Source organism: Mobula hypostoma, chromosome 25, assembly GCF_963921235.1.
Source record: "Mobula hypostoma chromosome 25, sMobHyp1.1, whole genome shotgun sequence".
NCBI lineage: Eukaryota > Metazoa > Chordata > Chondrichthyes > Myliobatiformes > Myliobatidae > Mobula > Mobula hypostoma.
The window spans coordinates 21,823,287-21,844,952 of NC_086121.1; the positions used below are offsets into that span (position 1 = coordinate 21,823,287).

Consider the following 21,666-nt stretch of genomic DNA (forward strand, 5'->3'; position numbering starts at 1 on the left):
CCACCTTTTTATTCTGGCATCTTCCCTCAGTCCTGAAGAAGGGTCTTGGCCTGAAATGTCAACTGTTTATTGTTTCCCATTGATGCTGCCTAACCTGCTGAGTTCCTCCAGCATTGTGTGTGTGTGTGTGTGTGTGTGTGTGTGTGTGTTGTATGTTGCTTTGGATTTCCAGTATTTATAGACTTTATTTGCGATAAGCTATTTTAGTGCCAGAATGTGTGGCAACACTTGCAGACTGCCCAGCAATCCTTAGCTGTGTTGTTAATACAAAAGACACATTTCCCTGTGTTTTAACACAAACATTTGATTAAAATATCTGAATCAGAATAATCAAAATTATTCTAATTAAGGAAGAAATGGACTTGAAGATTTTGCACATATGGAAACTGCTAGTTTTCTTTTCAAAAGCACATGCTAAAAATTCTTGCTTATAATCCACAAGTATTCACTCCCTTACTTACTCAGTGTAGTGAGCAATTTATTTCCGACCCATTGCATACTAGCTAATCTCATTACGGTGAAAACTGGGTCGCCAGTTAGTTTCAGCGTCATTAGGCAGATAAACAAGAAAACAACCACGAACAGTGTTCCCACAGATGTAATTTTTTCAGTGACCCCTACTAGGAAACAATATATGGTTTCTAGGCATGTACTAGACAGATATGATAACTATCCCTTTTTATGGCAGAACAATCTGACAGCATTCACATACAAAGTGCTCATTCTAGTCCACTGCCAATACTCAACAAACTACAATTATGAAGTCACTGACTTTATATGAAGAAAAATAAGAAGTGGTTGGATACCTCCCTATGGTGCTCCCTCCCCCTTCACTTCCTTCCATGGCCTTCTGACCTCTCCTATCAAAATCTCCCTTCTCCAGCCCTGTATCTCTTTCACCTATCACCTTGTGTTTCTTTTGACCCTCCCCTCACCTTTTTACTCTGAATCCTCACCTTTTTTTCTCCAATCCTCATGAAGGGTCTTGGCCCGAAACTTCAACTATACTCTTTTTCTATAGATGCTGTCTGGCATGCTGTGTTCCTCCAGCATTTTGTGTGTGTTGCTTGCATTTCTAGCATCTGCAGATTTTCTCTTGTAGGTGGTTGGATACATATAGTTTTGCTAAAATAATTTTGATACAGCTAATGAATCACAGAATTTTGCAGTACAAGGAATCCCATGTCGGCACTGTTCAAATAACAGAAATTTGCACTTACAGAATTCACAAATAACTTCTCAAAAATTTGACATACCTAATAAAATTAGCTCTCGTGGAAAAAAAATAGGAAATAAAGACAATATCTTTTCAACTCTTGTTTCTTGGCAGAGACATACCATTGGTCCAGGGTTGTCAGCATACGCCCTATCAAATGCCTTGATGTGTTTGAACTCAAACATGTTTCTCTGCACGAAGGTCTTCCTAATTTTTTGATTGGTCCACGTAATGAATAATTTATAATAATGGTTGGCTTTTTCTGTCAGTCCAGTCGAGAAATAGATTGGTGCCTTCAAGTTCATTCTCTCCCTGTGTGCAGAAACAACAGTGACTTGTCAATATTGTCATGGATAATTTAACCATGGAGATTTCCCTTCTGCAGGCCTTTGGTGGAATTCATAATATGTGAATTATATGTGGTTTGTAAAAGAAATGAGTGTAATGAACTAAATTATCTTTTCTGTACATTCTGCATCAGAGTGTAGGTAGTACTGCTGGAAGTTTCTTTTCAATTCATCTCAAAATCTGAACCGTTTTGCCATTATAACTTTCACCTCTGTATCTGTTTAAATGTCAGTCAGTTTAAGGGACTTCTTCACTAACAGAGGCGCCAGATTTCAGATGGAATGTTACTTCGTACTAGCTTCTCACTTAGCAGGATTCTCAAAGTTGTTCAAAGATAAATAGACAAAGTCTTCCAATGTCCTGTGTAATAAGGCTACCTCTCAAAAGCACTCCAGTAACGCCCGGTGCATCCTCCTCTAATTTGGTGAGATTCAATGCAGGTTGGGGACTGCTTCATCAAACATCTTTGCTGTCTGCCACAACCGCCAGACTCTCCCTGCGGCCACCTCTTTCAATTTCACGTCTCATTCCCATAACAACTTATCTGTCCATGGCCTCCTCTAATGCCACAAAAAGGCCAAACCCAGGCTGGAAGAACAACAAACACCCTGCTTTCTCCCCTACCCTTCTCTCTTTTTCCTACCCCATTCTGGTTACCCTCTCACCCTTCCCTTTCCCTCCCTTGCCCTCATATTCAGCCCACCACCTTCCTCTGGTTCCTTCCCTCCTTCCATTGTCCTCTCCTATTAGATTCCTTCTTCTTCAGCCCTTTACCTCTTCCATCTGTCATCCACCCTCCCCCACCTTGTCTCATCTTCACCTGCCAACCAGGTCGCCAACCCTTCCCCTCCACCTTCTGATTCTGACATTTGCCCCTTAGCCTCAGCTCCTCTTTTGTGGCATTTCCCTATGGCTCTAAATACCCTGATCTTTCAAAAACGCATCTACTTCACCCTTAAATATCCCCGTGATCTACTCTCCTCAACCCTCTGAGGTAGGGAATTCCAGAGAGTGACGACACTATGCATTTCAGCTTTAAATGACACCCCCCCCCTTGTAACAATGTCCCCTTGATCAAGATTCTCCCACTAGTGGAAACATCTCCACAATTATCCTGTCATGCTCCCTAAAGACCTTATCTTTCAATAAGATTACCGCTCATTTTCCTAAACTACGAAGAATATTTATTTACTTGGTGATACTGCATGGAGAAGGCCCTTCCAGCCCTTCAATCCACACTGCCCTAGCAACCCCAAGCAAACTACAGGACAATTTACAATGACCAATTAACCTACCCAGTATGTCTTTGGACTGTGGGAAACCCACACATTCCACAGGAAGGACATACAGAGACTCCTTACAGAACAGCACCGGAATTGAACTCCAAACTCCAGAATGCCCCAAGCTGTAGTTGCATCATGCTAACCACTATGATCACACCTGATCATCTACCGTCTTCCTGACTTACTATCAGACACATCTAATATTCCAAAACCTGTCACTTTTGAACGCAATCACTGACTGAGCTTCTACAGCCCTTGCGGAGATTCACCACCCTCTGAATAAAGAAATTCCACATTGAAGTCCTAAAAGACCTACTCCTGTTTGACTCAAGATAAAACTGAAAAGCCTCATAATTTGTTTTAAAAAGCGATCAGCACAGAGATTGTAATGAACAGGGACTGAAACAGGAATCCGAAGCAAATACAATTGGACTTCAGATTTTTTGTAAACTTGGAAATCAGAAGCTGTCCTAAATTTTCCAATTTTTTTTAAACTGTGCTAATTATTTTAGAAAAGCTGAAATTTACCAGAAGGTCTCCAGCAGGATGCAAAGTTCCTGGGCTCGTCCAAGGGCAAAGACTGGAATCAGCACCTATGAACATGAAAGTTCATCAAAATACTGAACAAACCATTTCAGAAACATTATTGCAATTCACAGTTTACTCACAGGTCGTTACTGCCTGTCTACTCAGTACAGACTGAGGGAGGTAGCAGGGACAGACCATTGGATCCCAGTTTCCTCTGATTTATGCTGAAAGTCTTTCACCAAACAACCATGGTATGAGAGGGGAACAGTGAGGAAGGAAAATCCTGTTGCTGATCTTTCTTGGAAAGGGGTTATGTATTGATGGAGCCTATACCTTGACTGAAACTTTGCACCAGTAGACTGAACACACAAGGTTCTGGAAGTAAGATAGCAAGGCTGATCACAGTCATTCTATCCTCTAAGACAACACTCTTAGGTTTGGTTTACCTAACGCAGGCTAGGAAGTGAAGCTGAATATTCTGCTCCTACCAAACCACTCAAAAAAGTACATCTGAAAATCAACAACATAACCCTGAATAAAAATGTTTACCTGACAAAATCAAAATTATTTTACTGGGCTTTAGCTTCTGAATAATCAACTGTGAAATAACTTCATTTTTGATTTCTATATCTAGGTGATGTATACAGACACAAATAAAAGTTTTTAACAGAGGAAAAGACCTGAACCAACCACATTAACATGGAAAGATTGTTATCGAAGATGTCCTGCCCCCTGCAAGACCCATCCAAACCATAAGTGCAGCTATATCCAGACAGTGAAACAAGGGGAAACTGACAGGCAGTGAGCTTCAGTGAAATCAAAACTTATACCACAAGTCACCCCACATGAGGGGAACCAAGTTGGGAAGGAGAAAAAGAAGAAAATAGAGAGCAACTGGTTGGTATGGTAGTGTTACCAAATGCTCCAACAATGTTACCAACTCAGTTCAGGGGCTGCAGATGACCTCCAGAGCAATCAAGATGCAGGGTTTGGCTGGATCACTCTAGAGGAAAAGAATAGTTCACAGTTCTACAGAGTGCAATATTCCAAGCAGAAAGAGATACCTGGAGTCCTCAAAGAGGCTCGTAGAAAAATTAAGGCACAAGGTAGAAGGAGAAGGAAAAGAAAATGGAACCAATTTGGCAAACTAAAAATGGTTCTCTGCACAAACCAATGTGACAGGAGCAACACCACTTGCAACCTACTTTTGGGAAGCCAAGAACATCAATGCCAACGGCAAAATTTACCTTTGCTGGAAACCAGTGCAGAACTCCAGGCATCCCAGCTTTAGGAATCTGGGACCAGTACCACAGGAGCTCTGGGAACCCATCAAAAAGAACAACACTCTCATGCTACTGTCGGTTCTAGGTTGAAGAGACTGAGTTTGGGAGGTAAAGTCAATGTAACCTAGGTAGTGGATTTTTAATATGATAGATACTGCCACCGCTGTGTTCTGGTGCTATAGAAAATGAATGTTCAAGGTGGTGGACTGAGCACAGTTCAAATAGACTGCTTTGTCCTAGATAATGTTCAAGTTTCTTGAGAACTTTTTGGGCTGTTCTCATCTAGACAATTGAAGAATACTTTATCAACCGCCTGACTTGTGCATTGTCAATGGAGGAAAGCTTTGGAGAGTCACTGACTGCAAAATACCTAAATCAGTTCTTGGAGTCATGAGATTTACGTAGCTGATCCTGCTGAATTTCTTGCTAATGGACTCACCTTTCTTCCCCGAGAATATTGATGTTGGGGAATGTCAAGGATAGGTGGTTAGTGTGTTATTTTTCATTACAGTTCTGGTTACTCACACAGAATTCCACTACTTTTCTGATTCTCATGAACAAATGAACTAATATAATAATACTAAAGGCACTGGGGGAACTCAGTGGGTCTGGCCCCCACCTATGGAGTGATGTGGATAGTCAACATTTCTGGTTCATCTGGATGTGAGGTAGCCGGTATAAAAATGTGGAGGGAAGGGTTGGAGCATGAACAAGCAGGTGATAGGTGGACCTAGGCTGGTGTGGGGTCTGGGGGAAGTGACAAGGAGATGAGGGCAGGAATAATGTCAGAAGCTGGGGCATGATGGGAGGGGAAAAAAGGATGAGCCATGATTTATGGTCTTATGTCTCTTGCTGAAAATCATCACTGCTTGGCACTTTCACGATGTGCATGTTACTTGTCACTTAAAATTGCATGTCTAAATCTTGCGGCATGCAAGCGTGGACTTGTTCTTTGCCGAGGAATCAAGCAAGCACAGAATCCAAATGTACTCCTGCTCATTTGTCATTATGAATAGCACACAGGTAGCATAAATGTGTGCAGCACAACGGACAGGAGACCATAAATCAACGCATGCTGAATCTACATTTGCAATTCCAGTTCAAAGACGGAGGTAGGCAGTGTAAAGGTGTCAGATAAGAAATGCACTGCATTGGCATACCCTTGTTTTGATACCCCTCTCCTTATCCATCGTCTAACGTTATTTCGTCAGAACACTTCACAATGTCTTGGTTATCCATGGGAGACTAGCTATAAACCAAGACTATTTTTGTTTCTTCTTTTCTCTTTCTCCATCTGTCCTAATATCCACCCCGAGTCCATGGACACCTCTTAACATCGAGAAGCTCACCTTCTTACCTGGTACTTCAAGCAGTGAATGTCAAAGTGTTGACATTCAGATGAGTTGATACCATCCCCGCTATACATTGTTATGCCATACATTTCATACAAAAGCACCAGATCAGGTGTGATGAGAATAAAGCTCAGAGAGCACAGTAACACTCAGATGCTCACTGTCCTAATCTACTGTGCCATCACCAAGCCTGCATGGATAATTAGTAAAGAAAAAGTTATAACCAGAGAAGACTAGGCAGAAAATGGTTCAGCACAGCCAAGAAGGGCCAAAAGGCCTGTTTCTGTGCTGTAGTTTCTATGGTTAATATATATTTCTACAGAGAGTACAATATTTAAGCCGTACCTTTCCACCCCTCTCTATCGCATCATGCACTTTCTTCAGAAAATCTCTTTCTCGGCACCGCTTTGAGTCTCGGATGGTCGTGGCGTATGTAGATTCTGAGATTAATAAGTCAGGGCGACATTTGTCAATCCAAGCAGCTCTAAGACATACAAAAAGTCAAGGATTTGAGAAATCAAATATTAATCGCAGAATAACTGAGTGTTGGAAGATAGAAGTATCTCAAACAGCCCATCAACTCTGCACAGTCTAGCATTTAATCAGAAGGAGAGAATCTGCCCATTGCAAATTTGTCAGCTCTTTGAAAAATATCAGCCAATTGTTTCCACTTCCATGCTTATTAATGAAGCTCTACAATTCCATCTTTCCAATCAAACCCGAAAGGCTCTTAAACTATAATTAATTTACACTAACATGTAGCTCTGAAGTATCAGATTTTTTTTCTGCAGAATAGCATGTGTGCTGTTTTTATTTTGATGGCAGAGCGGTAATTAAAGCCTTTGGATTTAACAGAAAAGCCTTCATTATTTCATTAGAAATGAAACTCATAGTAGGATAAGAAACAGCACCAACTCTCTGGCTGGCAGCATGGCTATGCTAGGAAAAAACAATAATCACATCCCACATATCGAAAAATTGTACACATTTCTTAGGCTTGGGCACCATTCTCAATGATGTCCATAGATGGCTGTTCTGATGCTCATGAGAATGGCACAAGACGTTATGCCATTGCAGAACAATGGTCTTGCAACACCTGGCATTCTTTATCCATTCCTCCTTTTCAACTATCTGCAAATTATGAAACCTGGTTTGAAAAGACCCATTTCTTTGGTCAATGGTGTTCCAACCAAATGAATCACACATCCAAACCAAAAGCAACAATAAAAAAGACAAGTGCAGCAAGGGGAAAAATAACGAGCTTAAGTGGTCTGTGTTCTACAGATGTACTATGGAGAGTATTCTAACTGGCTGCATCACTGTCTGGTGGGGAGGGGAGGGGGACCTACTGCTCAGGATCAAAATAAGCAGCAGAGAATTATAAACTTAGTCAGCTCCATCATGGGCACTAGCCTCCGTAGTAAGCAGGACATCTTCAAGGACCAGTGCCTCAAAAGGCAGTGTGGATCATTAAGGACCCCCACCACCAACTCATTGCTACCATCAGGAAGGATGTACAGAAGCTTGAAGGAACACACTCAGTGATTCAGGAACTACTATCTGACTTCTGAATGGACATTGAACCCATGAACACTACCTCACTACTTTTTAATTTCTATTTTTGCACGACTTATCTAATTTAACTATGGTATACATTTACAGTAATTCAGATTTTTTTCATTATGTACTGCATTGTACTGATGCTGCAAAGATTACAAATTTCACAACATATGCCAGTGAAATTAAACCAGATTCTGAGCTGCCCTATACGAAAAATAGAAAGCTAGCAGATAAATGTCAAAATCTATATTTATAACTAATCTCCCTGATGTCATGATGTTCAGTTTTTTTTACTACTCAACTGCACTGAACAAAAATCTATCACACCAAGGTTGAAGGCAGCATTACCCAACACCAGTGCATCTATAGATTTAGGTACCTGCCATTTTAACTTTAATTGCTGACCATTGAGTGGAGAAAGTCCTATTTCTCCATGACCTGTAAGAAAAGCTGGCTGAGTCAGAGGTATGCTTTTTTTTACATTTAATGCTGGTGGCACTATGCCTTTGGTAGGATGGAACAATCAACACTGGTACACCTCAGGGGTGTATACTTAGCCCACTGCTCTACTCTCTATATACCCAAGACTGTGTGGCTAGGCACAGCTCAATTACCATCTATAAATTTGCTGACGATACAACCATTGTTGGTAGAATCTCAGGTGGTGACGAGAGGGTGTACAGGAGTGAGATATGCCAACTAGTGGAGTGGTGTCACAGCAACAACCTGGCACTCAATGTCAGTAAGACAAAAGAGCTGATTGTGGGCTTCAGGAAGGGCAAGACTAAGGAACACATACCAATCCTCATAGAGGGATCAGAAGTGGAGAGAGTGAGCAGCTTCAAGTTCCTGGCTGTCAAGATCTCTGAGGATCTAACCTGGTCCCAACATATCGATGGAGCTATAAAGAAGGCAAGACAGCGACTGTACTTCATTAGGAGTTTGAAGAGATTTGGTATGTCAACAAAAACACTCAAAAACTTCTATAGTTGTACTGTGGAGAGCATTCTGACAGGCTGCATCACTGTCTGGTATGGGGGTGGGGGGGTGGCTACTGCACAGGACCGAAAGAAGCTCCATCTTGGGTACTAACCTACAAAGTACCCAGGAGATCTTCAGGGAGCAGTGTCTCAGAAAGGCAACATCCATTATTAAGGACTCCCAGCACCCAAGGCATGCCCTTTTCACATTGTTACCATCAAGTAGGAGGTACAGAAGCCTGGAGTCACATACTCAGCGATTTAGGAACAGCTTCTTCCCCTCTGCCATCCGATTCCAAAATGGACATTGAACCTGTGAACACTACCTCACTTTTTCAATATATATATTTTTTTGCATGATCTCTAATATACATATACTGTAACTGATTGATTGATTTCTTTCTATATTATGTATTGCATTGAACTGCTGCTGCCAAATTAACAAATTTCACGACACATGCTGGTGATAATAAACCTGATTCTGATTCTGACTTAAGAGTCCTCTGGCAGCATCGGTAATCAAAAACGCTGTCAGATTTGGATATGCTGCCAATAGAAGATTATTTTTATTTTTTTTTATATAATTTTTATTAAATTTTCAAAAAGAATACATGAAAAGATAAAATCTACCCACCCCCCCCTCCCCTTAACCCTCCCTCCCCCATATATATAGTCCTACCTAAAAGAAAAAAAGAGAAAAAAAAAAGAGCCGCCTGGGTATTGGAAGGTTTCCACATGCTCCATGGGATTCAAAATAAATTTGGTATAATTATTCGTTACTTTCCCCAAGTAACCAAATTCTTTGTCGGAGCATTTAAATATGACATCCTATCTTTTGTAAATAAGGGCGCCAAATATTCAAGAATGTTACATAATTATCTCTTAAATTATAAGTAATTTTTTTTCAAGTGGAATAGAACCAGCCATTTCATTATTCCAACGATCCATACTTAAATATGAATCAGATTTCCAAGTAACTGCTATAGTCTTCTTAGCTACTGCCAATGCAATAGAAGATTATTAAAATATGCTTTGGAACCATGTACCAAATGTAGCCATTCTTGTTAATAAATGTGCTGGTGAGACACCCTTTGGTTATTGGTGGTATTACTAATATTTAACAAATTGGTACTGAAGCAGCCTGACCTCCACAGGAAATCAGAATTTACACTGTTCATGCTGCACTATATTTACACCAAAAATGTTCTATCAATCTTAACAATGCTGAAAGACAGATATAAACCACAACAAACAAGATGAAAGCAGCACATAGGAGACTGGAATAAATCATTGAACATTGCAGCATTTTCAGTAAGCCACAGCTTACAATGTCAGGAACATATCAAGAACAGCATTGGGGATGAAAAGAAAGCAATTGTTATAGAAATGCAACATTCTGTTGTCTTTATGCAGGGTCAGACGCAGCAAGTACCCGACAGGTCTCAATATGGCAGAATTTAAAAACACAGAATATCATAATAGTTGATACAGTCTTCATACAGAGATCAGAAGTGGAAAGAGTGAGCAATTTCAAGTTCCTGGGCATCAGTATCTCTGAGGACTTATCCTGGGCCCATCACATCAATGCAGTTACAGAGAAGGCACAACAGTGGCTATATTTCAATAGGGAGCAGGATTCGTATGTCACCAAAGACGCAAACAAATTTCTACATTGTGTACCATGGAGAGCATTCTCATAGGCTGCATCACCATCTGGTGGGGGGGTGGGGGGGCTACTATACAGGATCAAAATAAGCTGCAGAGAGTTGTAAGCTTAGCTCCTTCATAGGCACTAGCCTCCGTAGTATCTAGGACATCTTCAAGGAGCAATGCCTCCAAAAGCAATGCCTCACCCAGGACATGCCCTCTTCTCATCGCTACCATCAGAAAGGAGGCACAGGAGCCTGAAGGCACACACTCAGCAATTCAGGAACAGCTTCTTCACCTCTGCTATCCGATATCTAAATGAACACTATCTCACCACCTACTTCCTTATTTTTACACTACATATAAACACACATATACGTATATATACAGACAGACACAAAGACACACACACACACACACACACAATGTAGTTCACATTTTTTTCTCTATTATCATGTATTGCATTGGACTGCTGCCACAAAGGCAATGATTTCACAACACACACTGGTGACATTAAACCCAATTCTGAGACTCATCCCCCTGCGTTGATGACGTGCAGCAACATGAACGGAAAATGATGAGGGAAAACCAACATCCAAATCTACATCAAAAATCAAATTAGTGTGGTACAATCTAACAGCTTCAGAGGTGACAATCATTACTCTGAATAAATTCAAGAACATCGGAGAAGTATAACAGAACTACAACTCTGTTTTAACCAATACCTAACTTCAACAAGAGGCAACATTTTTGGAAGAGGTATAAGCATTTACTGGGAAATTACAATTGAAACAGATAAGTTTACAGTGCCTATAAAAAGTTTTCACCCTCCCCGTCCCCTGAAGTTTTCTTTTGTTGTCTTACAACATTGAATCAAAGTGGATTTAATTTGGCTTTTTTGACACTGATCAACAGAAAAAAACTCTTTCATGTCAAAGTGAAAACAAATTTAGAAAAATTGGTCTAAATTTATTACAATTATTAAACACAAAATAATTGATTGCATCATTACTCACCCCCTTCGTCAGTATTTAGCAGACGCACCTTTGGCAGCAATTACAGCCTTCAGTCTTTGTGGATAGGTCTCTATCTGCTTTGCACATCTGGACACTGGAATTTTTCCCCATTCTTCTTTACAAAACTGCCCAAGTTCTATCAGATTGCGTGGGGATCGTGAGTGAACAGCCCTTTTCAAATCCAGTTACAAGTTCTAAATTGGATTGAGGTCTGGACTCTGACTTGGCCACTCCAGGACATTAACTTTGTTGTTTTTAAGCCAATCTTGTGTAGCTTTGGCTTTATGCTTGGGGTCACTGTCTTGCTGGAAAACAAATCTTCTTCTAAGTTGCAGTTCTCCTGCATCAGTTTTTCCTCCAGGATTTCCCAGCATTCATTTCACCCTCTCCCTTCACAAGCCTTCCAGGGCCTGCTGCAGTGAAGCATCCCCACAGCATGATGCAGCCATCACCATGCTTCACAGAAGGGATGGTGTGTTTTTGATGATGTGTGGTGTTTGGCTTACGCCAAACATAGCCTTTAGCCTGACAGCGAAAATGCTCAATTTTGGTTTCATCAGACCATAGAACCTTCTTCCAGTTGACTTCAGTCTCCCACATGCCTCTGGCAAACTCTAACCGAGATTTCATGTGAGTTTTTTTTCCAACAGAGACTTTCTCTTTGCCACTCTCCCATAAAGCTGCGACTGGTAAGCACTCAGGCAACAGTTGTTGTATACACAGTCTCTCCCATCTCAGCCACTGAAGCTTGTAACTCATCCAGAGCTGTCACAGGTTTCTTGCTGGCCTCCCTCACTAATGCCCTTCTTTCATGGTCACTCATTTTTTGAGGACGGCCTACTCTAGGCAGATTTACAGCTGTGCTATATTCTTTCCATTTGTTGATGATGGACTTAACTGTACTCCAAGCAATATACAGTGCCTTGGATATTTTCTTGTATCCATCTCCTGACTTGTGCTTTTCAATAACCTTTTTGCGGAGTTGCTTGGAGTTTTCCTTTGTCGTCATGGTGTAGTTTTTGCCAGGATACTGATACCAACAGCTGGACCTTCCTGATGTGGGTGTATTTTCACTACTGTCAATTGAAACACCTTGACTGCACACAGGTGATTGCCATTTAACTGGTTATGTGACTTCTAAAACCAACTGGGTGCACGAGTGATTTGGTGTGTCATATTAAAGGGCGTGAATACTTATGCAATCAATTATTTTATGTGTTATATTTGTAATTAATTTAGAACACTTTGTAGAGATATGTTTTTACTTTGACATGAAAGAGTCTTTTTCTGTTATCAGTGTCAAAAAAGCCAAATTAAATACACTATGATTCAATGTTGTAAAACAATAAGACATGATAATTTCCAGGGTTGGTGAATACTTTTTACAGGCACTGTAGTAGCATAAAAAAAGACGCAGTGTACATTCTTACCCTAGATGTCGATCTGGTGTCATGTTGTAGTCACCCTGTGGATATTTAAAACCAAATAAATACCAAAGAGAACTAAAATTACGAGCCAACTTTAAAAAAAAGACATTATATTTTATTGTCGAAGTTTCTTAGGGACTATTGTTCCTAGAGCACTTCTCATTTAAGTGAATTGAAACCCCATTCAGACAAGAATCAGAAGCTGAGAAAAACAAATCCAGCATGTCCTAAACAAGACAAAATACACCACGCACAAAATGCTGGAGGAACTCTGCAGGCCAGGTAGCATCTATGGAAAAGAGTAAACAGTCACCGCTTCGGGCTGAGACCCTTCTTCAGGGTTCTTTTCCACAAATGCTGCCTGGCCCACTGAGTTCCTCCAGCATTTTGTGTGTGTTCCAGCATTCCCTGGGGCCCCTGCAACCTGTTTCCCAATTATCACCAGCCCTTCCCAATTGTTACGTCAGCAACTAATGGATGAATGAAGATATCATTGAATTTAGTTGTGTTATAGTTAGGGCTCAATATCCTACAGAACTCACAATGTAAACTAGCGCATAAACGATGGCTATTCATCATAGCCTTTCCGTTCTTCAATCAAGTTGCAAAAGCAGACAGGTCAGAAATGGCAGCAATCTGATCATTCAGTATAGTTAATACTGCAGCAAGTGAATATCCTTGGTAAACTACGATACAAATCTCACTATGTTAAATCAGTTGTTCAATGTAATAAGAAACATTGTAATAACGTATTTGGGATTCAAAATAATGTGGTAATAAAAGTCAAATGACATACTAATTAGCTCTGATCCTTGAACCAACTTCTCCCAGTATTCCGTTTTAGTTATGCATGGATAGTGTAGTTGCTGAGGTTTAATCATACTTACAGTATACACCACAGACTCTGAGCCCACCCGGATGTGAACCATGGCTGCACCCAGCACGTGGCCAGCGTAATATGCTTTTATTTCAAGTTCATCGTCAACCTGGATCATTCCAAAAATATAAATCATGTACCTTTGAACTGAGACACTTCAGACAAATCAGCAGTACTGTTTTATTGGAACTGGGTAGAGAACAGGGATATGTGAATCATTCACCTCAGGTTGAAGGGGCAGTAGAATTGATTTTTAAAAAAAATATTACTTATAACAGAACAAAATCTCCATAAAGGCCGAACTGAAACAGTGCAAGCCTGGACACCAGTGTATTAACCATGTATCCTGAGAATCCATTCCCCTAGAATGCAAATGATTATAAACAATAATAAAAATTTTAAATGATAGAAATACTCAGCAGGTCAGCCAGCATTCCCTGGTGCAAGAAGCAGAGTTAATGTTTCAGGTCAAAGACCCTTTTGTCAGAAGTGGGAATAGGAAAAAACAAATTGGTTTTAAATTGCAGAGTGGGTTGGGAAGGTACGGAAAGAACAAAGGGAATATCTCTGATAAAGTGCATAATGTGTATACAAGGACATCCAGTCAATAGGTTCATGAGGACAGTTGGCAAAAGAGAAAACACAAACACAGGAACAGAGAAACAGTGAACTGAGGATCGTACAAAAGTGGGAACATAAATAGATGAATATACAAGTCAGAGCTGTAAGACAAGCCCAGCAGTTCAGTCTGTGGTATTGGAAGAGAGAAAAACAGAGTCAATATCATAGATAGATCAGTCAGTACTGAACAGACAAAGACGGCAAGCTGTCTTCAGTTGTGGAGTTCAGTTTTTAATATGGGACTCTGCAATGTGCCAGACGGAAGATGAGATGCTGATCTTCAAGGTTACACTGGGCCTCAAATCTCAGATGGACAGGTCAGAAGGGGAATGAGAAAGGGAACTGAAGAGGTGGGCAATGGGAAGCTCAAGGCCTGCCATGCAGACTTGACGCTTGTGCTCTTCAAATTTGTTTCCTCAAAGTACATTGTGAACACCAAATGCTGTACTAAAATGGAACGAGTACAAGAACATTGTTGCCCCATCTGGAAAGCCTATTTGGATCGCGGAGGGAAAGGGTTACATTTTCTGCGGCTAAATAGAAAAGTGGTGTAACATTGGAACAGGAAGTCACAAAGTGAACAGTCAATCCCTTCAAAATGCTGATAGTGTGAAGAGGATATATCTGATCTTTAGCATACTGCAGTCAATGTTCACAATATGGCCTGCTCTACTCTGCAGAAACCGAATACAGATTGGGTAGTCACTATGTGGAACACCTGCAGTATGTCCACAGAGGTGTCCCTGAGATTTCCATTAATTCTCCATCCTATTCTGACCTGTCTGTCTCTCCCTCATCCTCTCTGCACTTCTTTCTCTGTCTGACAAAGAATCACGTTGACTCTATTTCTCATCCTGCCTGACCTCCTGAGCACTTACAGCATTTTCTGTTTTACTTACGGATTTATGGCATCTGTCATTACTGTGAATACTTTTGTAACTGGCTGTATCTTTGTGCTTTTAATAAGGTATTAATTCAATTAATAAGTTATTAGCAAGAATGAATTTGTAGTTTTATTATAATTTTTATCTGGGATTTTTCACAATATGTGGTGTTAGACTCTACCTAGTGGTGGCAGAGTGGTATAACAGTTACATAACGGTTATCACCTTTCCATGCTTCATTGGCTAAGTGTTAAACAGGCTACGACCTGTTTGCCTTCTCTTGGCCCTTTGCTTATCTCAGGATTGTGGCTGTATCTCAGTATTAAAGTGTCAGTTTCTGCAAAAATTGCCATTTTATCTTTCTCTTTTCCTGAGATTCTTTCCTTTAGTTTCATATGCTCTGTATCTGCTCCTTTTGTTTAAACTTCAAATAAATGATCATAAAGCAACAAGTTTTCCCTCATTCTTGGACTCCTAAAAGAACCCGCAGATTGAAAAATCACCAGATCCGACAACACCAAAAGGAAACAATACATTTCTTACCTGGACTGTCTGATGGAGGTTGATGGCTACAACTTTCTTCATGCAGTCTTTTATCATCTGAGAAGTAAAGAAGTTGGTCTCTCCTTTCTTATCAACCGTAATCTTCCTATAGTCCTCTAAAAGAATTGGACAAATGGCTTTTGTGGGATGAGTCATGTAAATAGGGCCGTCATAACCAATCATCTCACTCATGTAAGGAAGGGCACCACAGTGGTCTAGGTGAAAATGGCTGGAAAAGGCAAAGATCATTTGGTGAGCATTGTAACCAATTGGTATTTTGAAACCTTTCAAAAATACACTTTATTCATTATATACAGTAGTAAAAATGGGATATGGCATCATCTTCATTCACTTTATGAGCATAACATTACATTTGCTTATAACTTGTTGACACAGTGTAAGTGTAACCATTGATTCAATCAAAAACATTTTGTCAATAATATTTTTATTATATGCCAATCAACTATGTTTCTGGGTTTTCTTTCGGATTCAGTGATAGATGGGCTTTATAAAGACATTCCGCCCAGAGCCTTTGCAGTGACTGCATGAAGGTTCAGTGTGTCTCTCAGCAAATACCCCTGCAAACTGGAATGCGTTAGATGCCAGTGTTTGGTTCTGGATAATGCCTTGCATTGGGCAGACCAAAGTAGGCCTTTCATCATGTAATGACCTTCCAGCAGTAAACATCCCCAGAAACCGCCCACAGGGCACAGTCATTAACTACTCAGCTGCTTGGGATGAATCTTCACAAAGACCAATACGTCCCTTTGCAGAACTTCTTGGCAAACACACAGACCATAAGGAGATGGCGGGGGGGGGGGAACCACCTCATCCACACGGCAGCCACTTCAAGAATAGCGTGCGGTGGGATTCAGACCCCAGGAGTGCACGAACCATCTGACAGGGAGGGTCCCTCTCACCATGGTCAAACAAGGTCACAATGCATTTTTGAAAGCTGTGATGATGGAGCATTTTGTCAAATAATATCTAATCAACCAAGTAAAATGCTTGCTCTTAATGCCAATCAACCACATTTCCGGGTTTTCTTAAGGATTCAACAGTTTGTTCAAACCGTATGGTCTAAATAGCGGACAACTTAGAGGTTGTTAAAAAGAAGCAGAACTTGAATAGAACTAAAAATCTGCTGCAACATACTAAAATAGGCTAACATTTTTGAAATTAAATCTTCTGGGACTAAAATCCTTAACTGAAACAGACTGCTATCACATTAAGCAAAATATTGCCACTGTTATATATCTGAAATACAAAAAACTAGAAAGCAGTAGAATTCTTAGCACATGAAGCAGTGGAAAGGACTATAGTCAGAAACTATTTCTCCTTCATACCTCTACAATGGTTCCAACAATCCAATAAATTTGAATTCAAGGGACCAAAAGTTACCTGATAATGACACAGTCCAGAAATTCTGTGAGTCTTCCATTCTGGGTTATGTAAGAGAAATCAGGAAAGCGTCTCTGAAGAAAAAAACGTGAAAATACCAAATAATCATGGTGTAGTTCACAGAAGCTGATAGATCAGGAAAACATTTTGTGAGGTTTGGGGATGGGAATGAGGCCATTTAGCCCATCAGATCTCTGTCCGGCTTTTTAGCAATCTCACTAAACTCTCTGTTTCCTCTGCTTCGAGGGTTCATCCACAATTCTGAGAAAGTGCATTACCTCTTGTGAAAAAGCATTTCATATTCTAAAAACCTTCTGAGCTCTTTCCTTACTCTTTTAATGACATTATTGTTGGGAAATACTGTTGGTCTTCCCTCAAGTTCAAATTCAAGTTTAATTATCATTCAACCATACCTGAATACAGCTGAATGAAACAGCGTTCCTCTGGGGCCAAGGTGAAAAACATACACAGCATAGCATCAGGCACACAGCACATTCAAGATAGCAAGAACACAATTACACAAAAAATATTTTACAGCCCAAGTCCCTGAGTGACACGTCCCACAAATTGATGGTGCAATTCCAAACAGCCGGTAGACAAACACACAAATGTAATCCAGCTGATCGTTCCACCAATTTGACACTGGAGGTGACCAATTGTGCTCAAATTAAGTGACAGATCAGGAAGGAGTCACTACAACAAGTAATGATATCCCAGGCCAGAAATGGCCAGACAAATCAAGCTAATTCCTGTTCAACACCAAATCTGTGCCACTGCAGTAGCTGGGAATGATCAAGTTCCTCACATGTCCTTGGTTGACTTCCTTGAAGTCATTATTACCTAGTAAGTATACTTGGAAGCTTACATCCACCTGACATGGCTAAGATGTACTCTGTTTTCAAATATTCCAAGTTCACACTTGCAGACTTTCAAATGGAACAAGGCACCCAAGGATGTGAAAACATCCCCTTAGCATTTTGGGCAGTGGAAAATCTAAAACTGAAACATTTATTTAAAAAGACTGCATGGAACTACCTTGAATCTTGTGATACAGAAACAACACAGGACTCTCAAAATCCACATTTTATATAAAAACTTCATGTTGAAAATAAAAAACTCGTTAAAATTAATTTTTATTCCCAAAGGCAATTATTTTCTCGCTCAGTAGGATTCTATATACTGGCTAATACCTGGGCAATAACTTTCTCCTTGCAAAATGAAGTCAGAGGAAGTGACCCAAATGAGCTAGAACTGATAAAAATCCAATCTCCATTCTGCATGCACAGAAGGATATGTATCAACAAATGCTAAAGAAATTGGTTTCATCAGTCACAATAGCAAAGGAAAAATGTACCCAGGATATGCTGGAGGAACTCAGCAGGCCAGGAAGATCTATGAAAAAGAGTAAACAGTCGACGTTTTGGGCCAAGGCCCTTCATCAGGAGTGTGTGAGTGTGAGTGTGTGTGCACGTGCGCTGCTTTGGATTTCCAGCATCTGCAGATTTCCTTGTGTTTTTGATATAGCCAGAGTTCCCTTCCTTTGTTGTATTGTAAAACTGGTTGTACACGGCAACTGAATCAGGCTCTCAGCGTACATCCTTGCTCCGTGTAAAGTAACGGAAGAGCAGCCACAATCAATATATCACATCGGAAGGTTCACTTCTACATACACTTGAATTTTCATTACATTCCCTTAGTGAGTGAGACTCCACACCAGAAGCAAAAAACACACACACACAGATCTATTTCATTCGTTCTTGCACTCTCCCTCTCCCACCGAGTGAACAAAACTAGAGTCTTTCTCAGATCACCCTCCCAGTTAGAAAGGCATAGTGCTCTCCCGACTGCCAGCACCACAGTCGGACAAGCTGCTTTAAAAGGCTTGTGCGCACAGAGGTCACTCAGCTCAATTATAATGTCTCCAGTACCTTGGAACGTTAAACCTAGAAACGCTGCCCTCCCACCTTCCCACTGGGGGTGCAGTGGTCCAAGAATTTCATTCTTGGGGAAGAATAACAAAAGGAAAGATAAACCATTTGAACTCTACGCTGTCCATCACGTTAAGGTACCAGACGGTGTATAAGACGATTACAGCTTTCTTGTATTTTCTTTCCACTTCAGTAACTGCATTCACTTACATCATCATTAAACCCCATGTGCATTCCGCAATCCAGCATCACATTTTTCCCACCGATTGAGACCAATATGCAGCTACGGCCCACATCTTGGCCAGCCCCTGAAAAATAAAAAAGCTAGTTGTTTTTATGAACTTACTGCACCATGAATTCCATTGCATAACTTGGCTTATTGTGGGATTTCTTACCCAGGGGCGTGACTTTTATTTCAGGCATTTTATTCCCGGTTTCCCTCAGCCAGATCGAAGTGAGGTCAGCCACTCATCCTAAATTTTGTAAATCAAGATTGTAAAGTTCAAGTAACACAATAAAAGCAAAACACAACATGAGCTATCAGTTGGTTCCCCTGCTGTGACTCTCCTTGCAGACTTGGACAGGAGAAGATGTGTCAATATACTGAGGACTAGAGAAAGAACAGTTTCTCCATATCACTCTTATAACCTTCTTTTCAATATTTTAACAACTTAATAACCATATTTAGCATATGAAAATGTATATACATAATTGGCCCACAGAACTATGAACTGCAACACAGCACTTAACAAGTGGTGAAGTAATATAATTTAATAAGAGTACAAAATTATTTTCACAAACACAAGGGATTCTGCAGACGCAGTGTGTCTTTGTTTAAAATTATTTTGATTCTGTCAAATCTGGTGTGATTTCCGATCCTCAGGTTATTTTAGGAGGTGAAGAATGAGTTGAAAAACTTGTTACTTCACAATTGTTTACTGAAAGTTTAAAACAAAAAAAAACAGGCACAGGGCACAAATGAACAGGAACTAAAGAACTGAGAGAGCTAAAATAACTAACACAAAGATAGTGATTTTTGCAGAAACTGACACTTTTATAACGAGGTACAAGCAAGTTCCTGAGATAAGAGAGGGCCTATTGGAAGGCACACAGGTATGGCATGTTTAACACAGCCAATGAAAAATGAAAAATGATAAACTGTTATATCATTTTACAAGTCAAGTCAAGTGACTTTTTATTGTCATTTCAACCATAACTGCTGGCACAGAACATAGTAAAAATGAGACGACGTTTTCCAGGACCATGGTGCTACATGAAACGATACAAAAACTACACTGAACTACTGAAGAAAAAAACACAAAAACTACACTAGACTACAGACCTATCCAGGACTGCATAAAGTGCACAAAACAGTGCAGGCACTACAATAAATAATAATAAATAATAAACAAGACAATAGGCACAGTAGAGGGCAGTAGGTTGGTGTCAATCCAGGCTCTGGGTATTGAGGAGTCTGATGGCTTGAGGGAAGAAACTGTTATGTAGTCTGGTCGTGAGAGCCCGAATGCTTCGGTGCCTTTTTCCAGATGGCAGGAGGGAGAAGAGTTTGTATGAGGGGTGCGTGGGGTCCTTCATAATGCTGTTTGCTTTGCGGATGCAGCGTGTGGTGTAAATGTCTGTAATGGCGGACCAGTAGTACCACCAGTAGGTGGAGTCTAACACCACATATTGTGAAAAATGCAAGTTGTATGTTAGTGAAACTACAAATTCAGTCTTGCTAAAAACTCATTACTTCAATTAATACCTTATTAAAAAGCATAAAGAACAGGAGATTCCAACAATGCTTCCAATGGAACTGACTATTCTAATCATATTTTTTTTCACAAATACACTTCATAAATATTTAATCTTGAAATACTGATGGTTTCCAACCTTAAAAATTACTAGTGTGATATGAGTGTGAAAACAATGGTGATAACTTTCTACATTCTTCTTCTTTTTACATTTCACTGTCTTGTTACCTTGTGAAAGCCAGTGAAGATAATCTTTTGACTGTGTATCATCTGAAATGTCAGAATCTATCAAACTTCCTCAGTTCCAGTGAGGGTTAAAAGACCCAGAGCTTGAGACAAAGGAAACGTTGACAGTTAAGGCAGAACCTTTGGAGTAACGAAAGCCTGGTAGTATTTCATCTTGAAACCTTGCATCCAGTCAAACGATTAACCGGTATTCTGTGTTATAATGTATTTTTGAGCCTATTAGCTCTCAATCCAAAATATATTTATCTGATTACATTGCTGTGAAATAAGCATTGTTCAAATCGGAAGCATTATATATTTAAAACTCTTAATACGATTACGTTCTCCTGCAAGCTCCCTTCATGCACATAGTACGAATGCCACATGTGGTGAGTATCTGCTTAAATCTCAAAAGATGGTGAAAGTCTATGAGCTCTACTTTGGGTGGCAACCAAAACAAAGCATGGGCTCCTCACATTTGTTGCGTAATATGCACTGTCAGTCTGAGAGTTTGGCTCAGAGGTACTCGGAAGTCAATAATGTTCGCTGTCCCACTCCGAGAGCAGAAGGATCATGTGACAGACTGTTACTTCTGTCTGACCAATGTAGCTGGTTTCTCTACTAAAAACAAGAAATCCTGAGTACCCCAGTCTCCCTTCAGCCATGAGACGTGTGCCACGTGACAACAGTCTTCCAGTAATGAAGCCACCAGGCACATGGAGTCTAGAGGAGGCAGACAAAAATGCCATGATGCACGAGCCAGGAATGGAAAATGACACTGATTCTGATACGG

At 40.3% G+C, this 21,666-nt stretch overlaps 1 protein-coding gene across 1 annotated transcript in view; it reads right to left on the reverse strand.

Annotated features, from left to right (window-relative positions):
- ints11 (integrator complex subunit 11) overlaps positions 1 to 21,666 on the reverse strand; it is a 36,989-nt gene that overhangs the window by 14,132 nt on the left and 1,191 nt on the right. Inside the window, exons 2-10 of the mRNA XM_063032817.1 lie at positions 19,290 to 19,367; positions 19,105 to 19,202; positions 16,967 to 17,040; positions 15,566 to 15,794; positions 13,528 to 13,626; positions 12,644 to 12,678; positions 6,356 to 6,494; positions 3,376 to 3,440; positions 1,339 to 1,528 (exon numbers count right to left, since the gene is read on the reverse strand). Of these exons, the coding sequence (XP_062888887.1) occupies positions 1,339 to 1,528; positions 3,376 to 3,440; positions 6,356 to 6,494; positions 12,644 to 12,678; positions 13,528 to 13,626; positions 15,566 to 15,794; positions 16,967 to 17,040; positions 19,105 to 19,202; positions 19,290 to 19,317 (957 nt within the window). The 5' untranslated portion in view covers positions 19,318 to 19,367. The remainder of the gene's footprint in view (positions 1 to 1,338; positions 1,529 to 3,375; positions 3,441 to 6,355; positions 6,495 to 12,643; positions 12,679 to 13,527; positions 13,627 to 15,565; positions 15,795 to 16,966; positions 17,041 to 19,104; positions 19,203 to 19,289; positions 19,368 to 21,666) is intronic.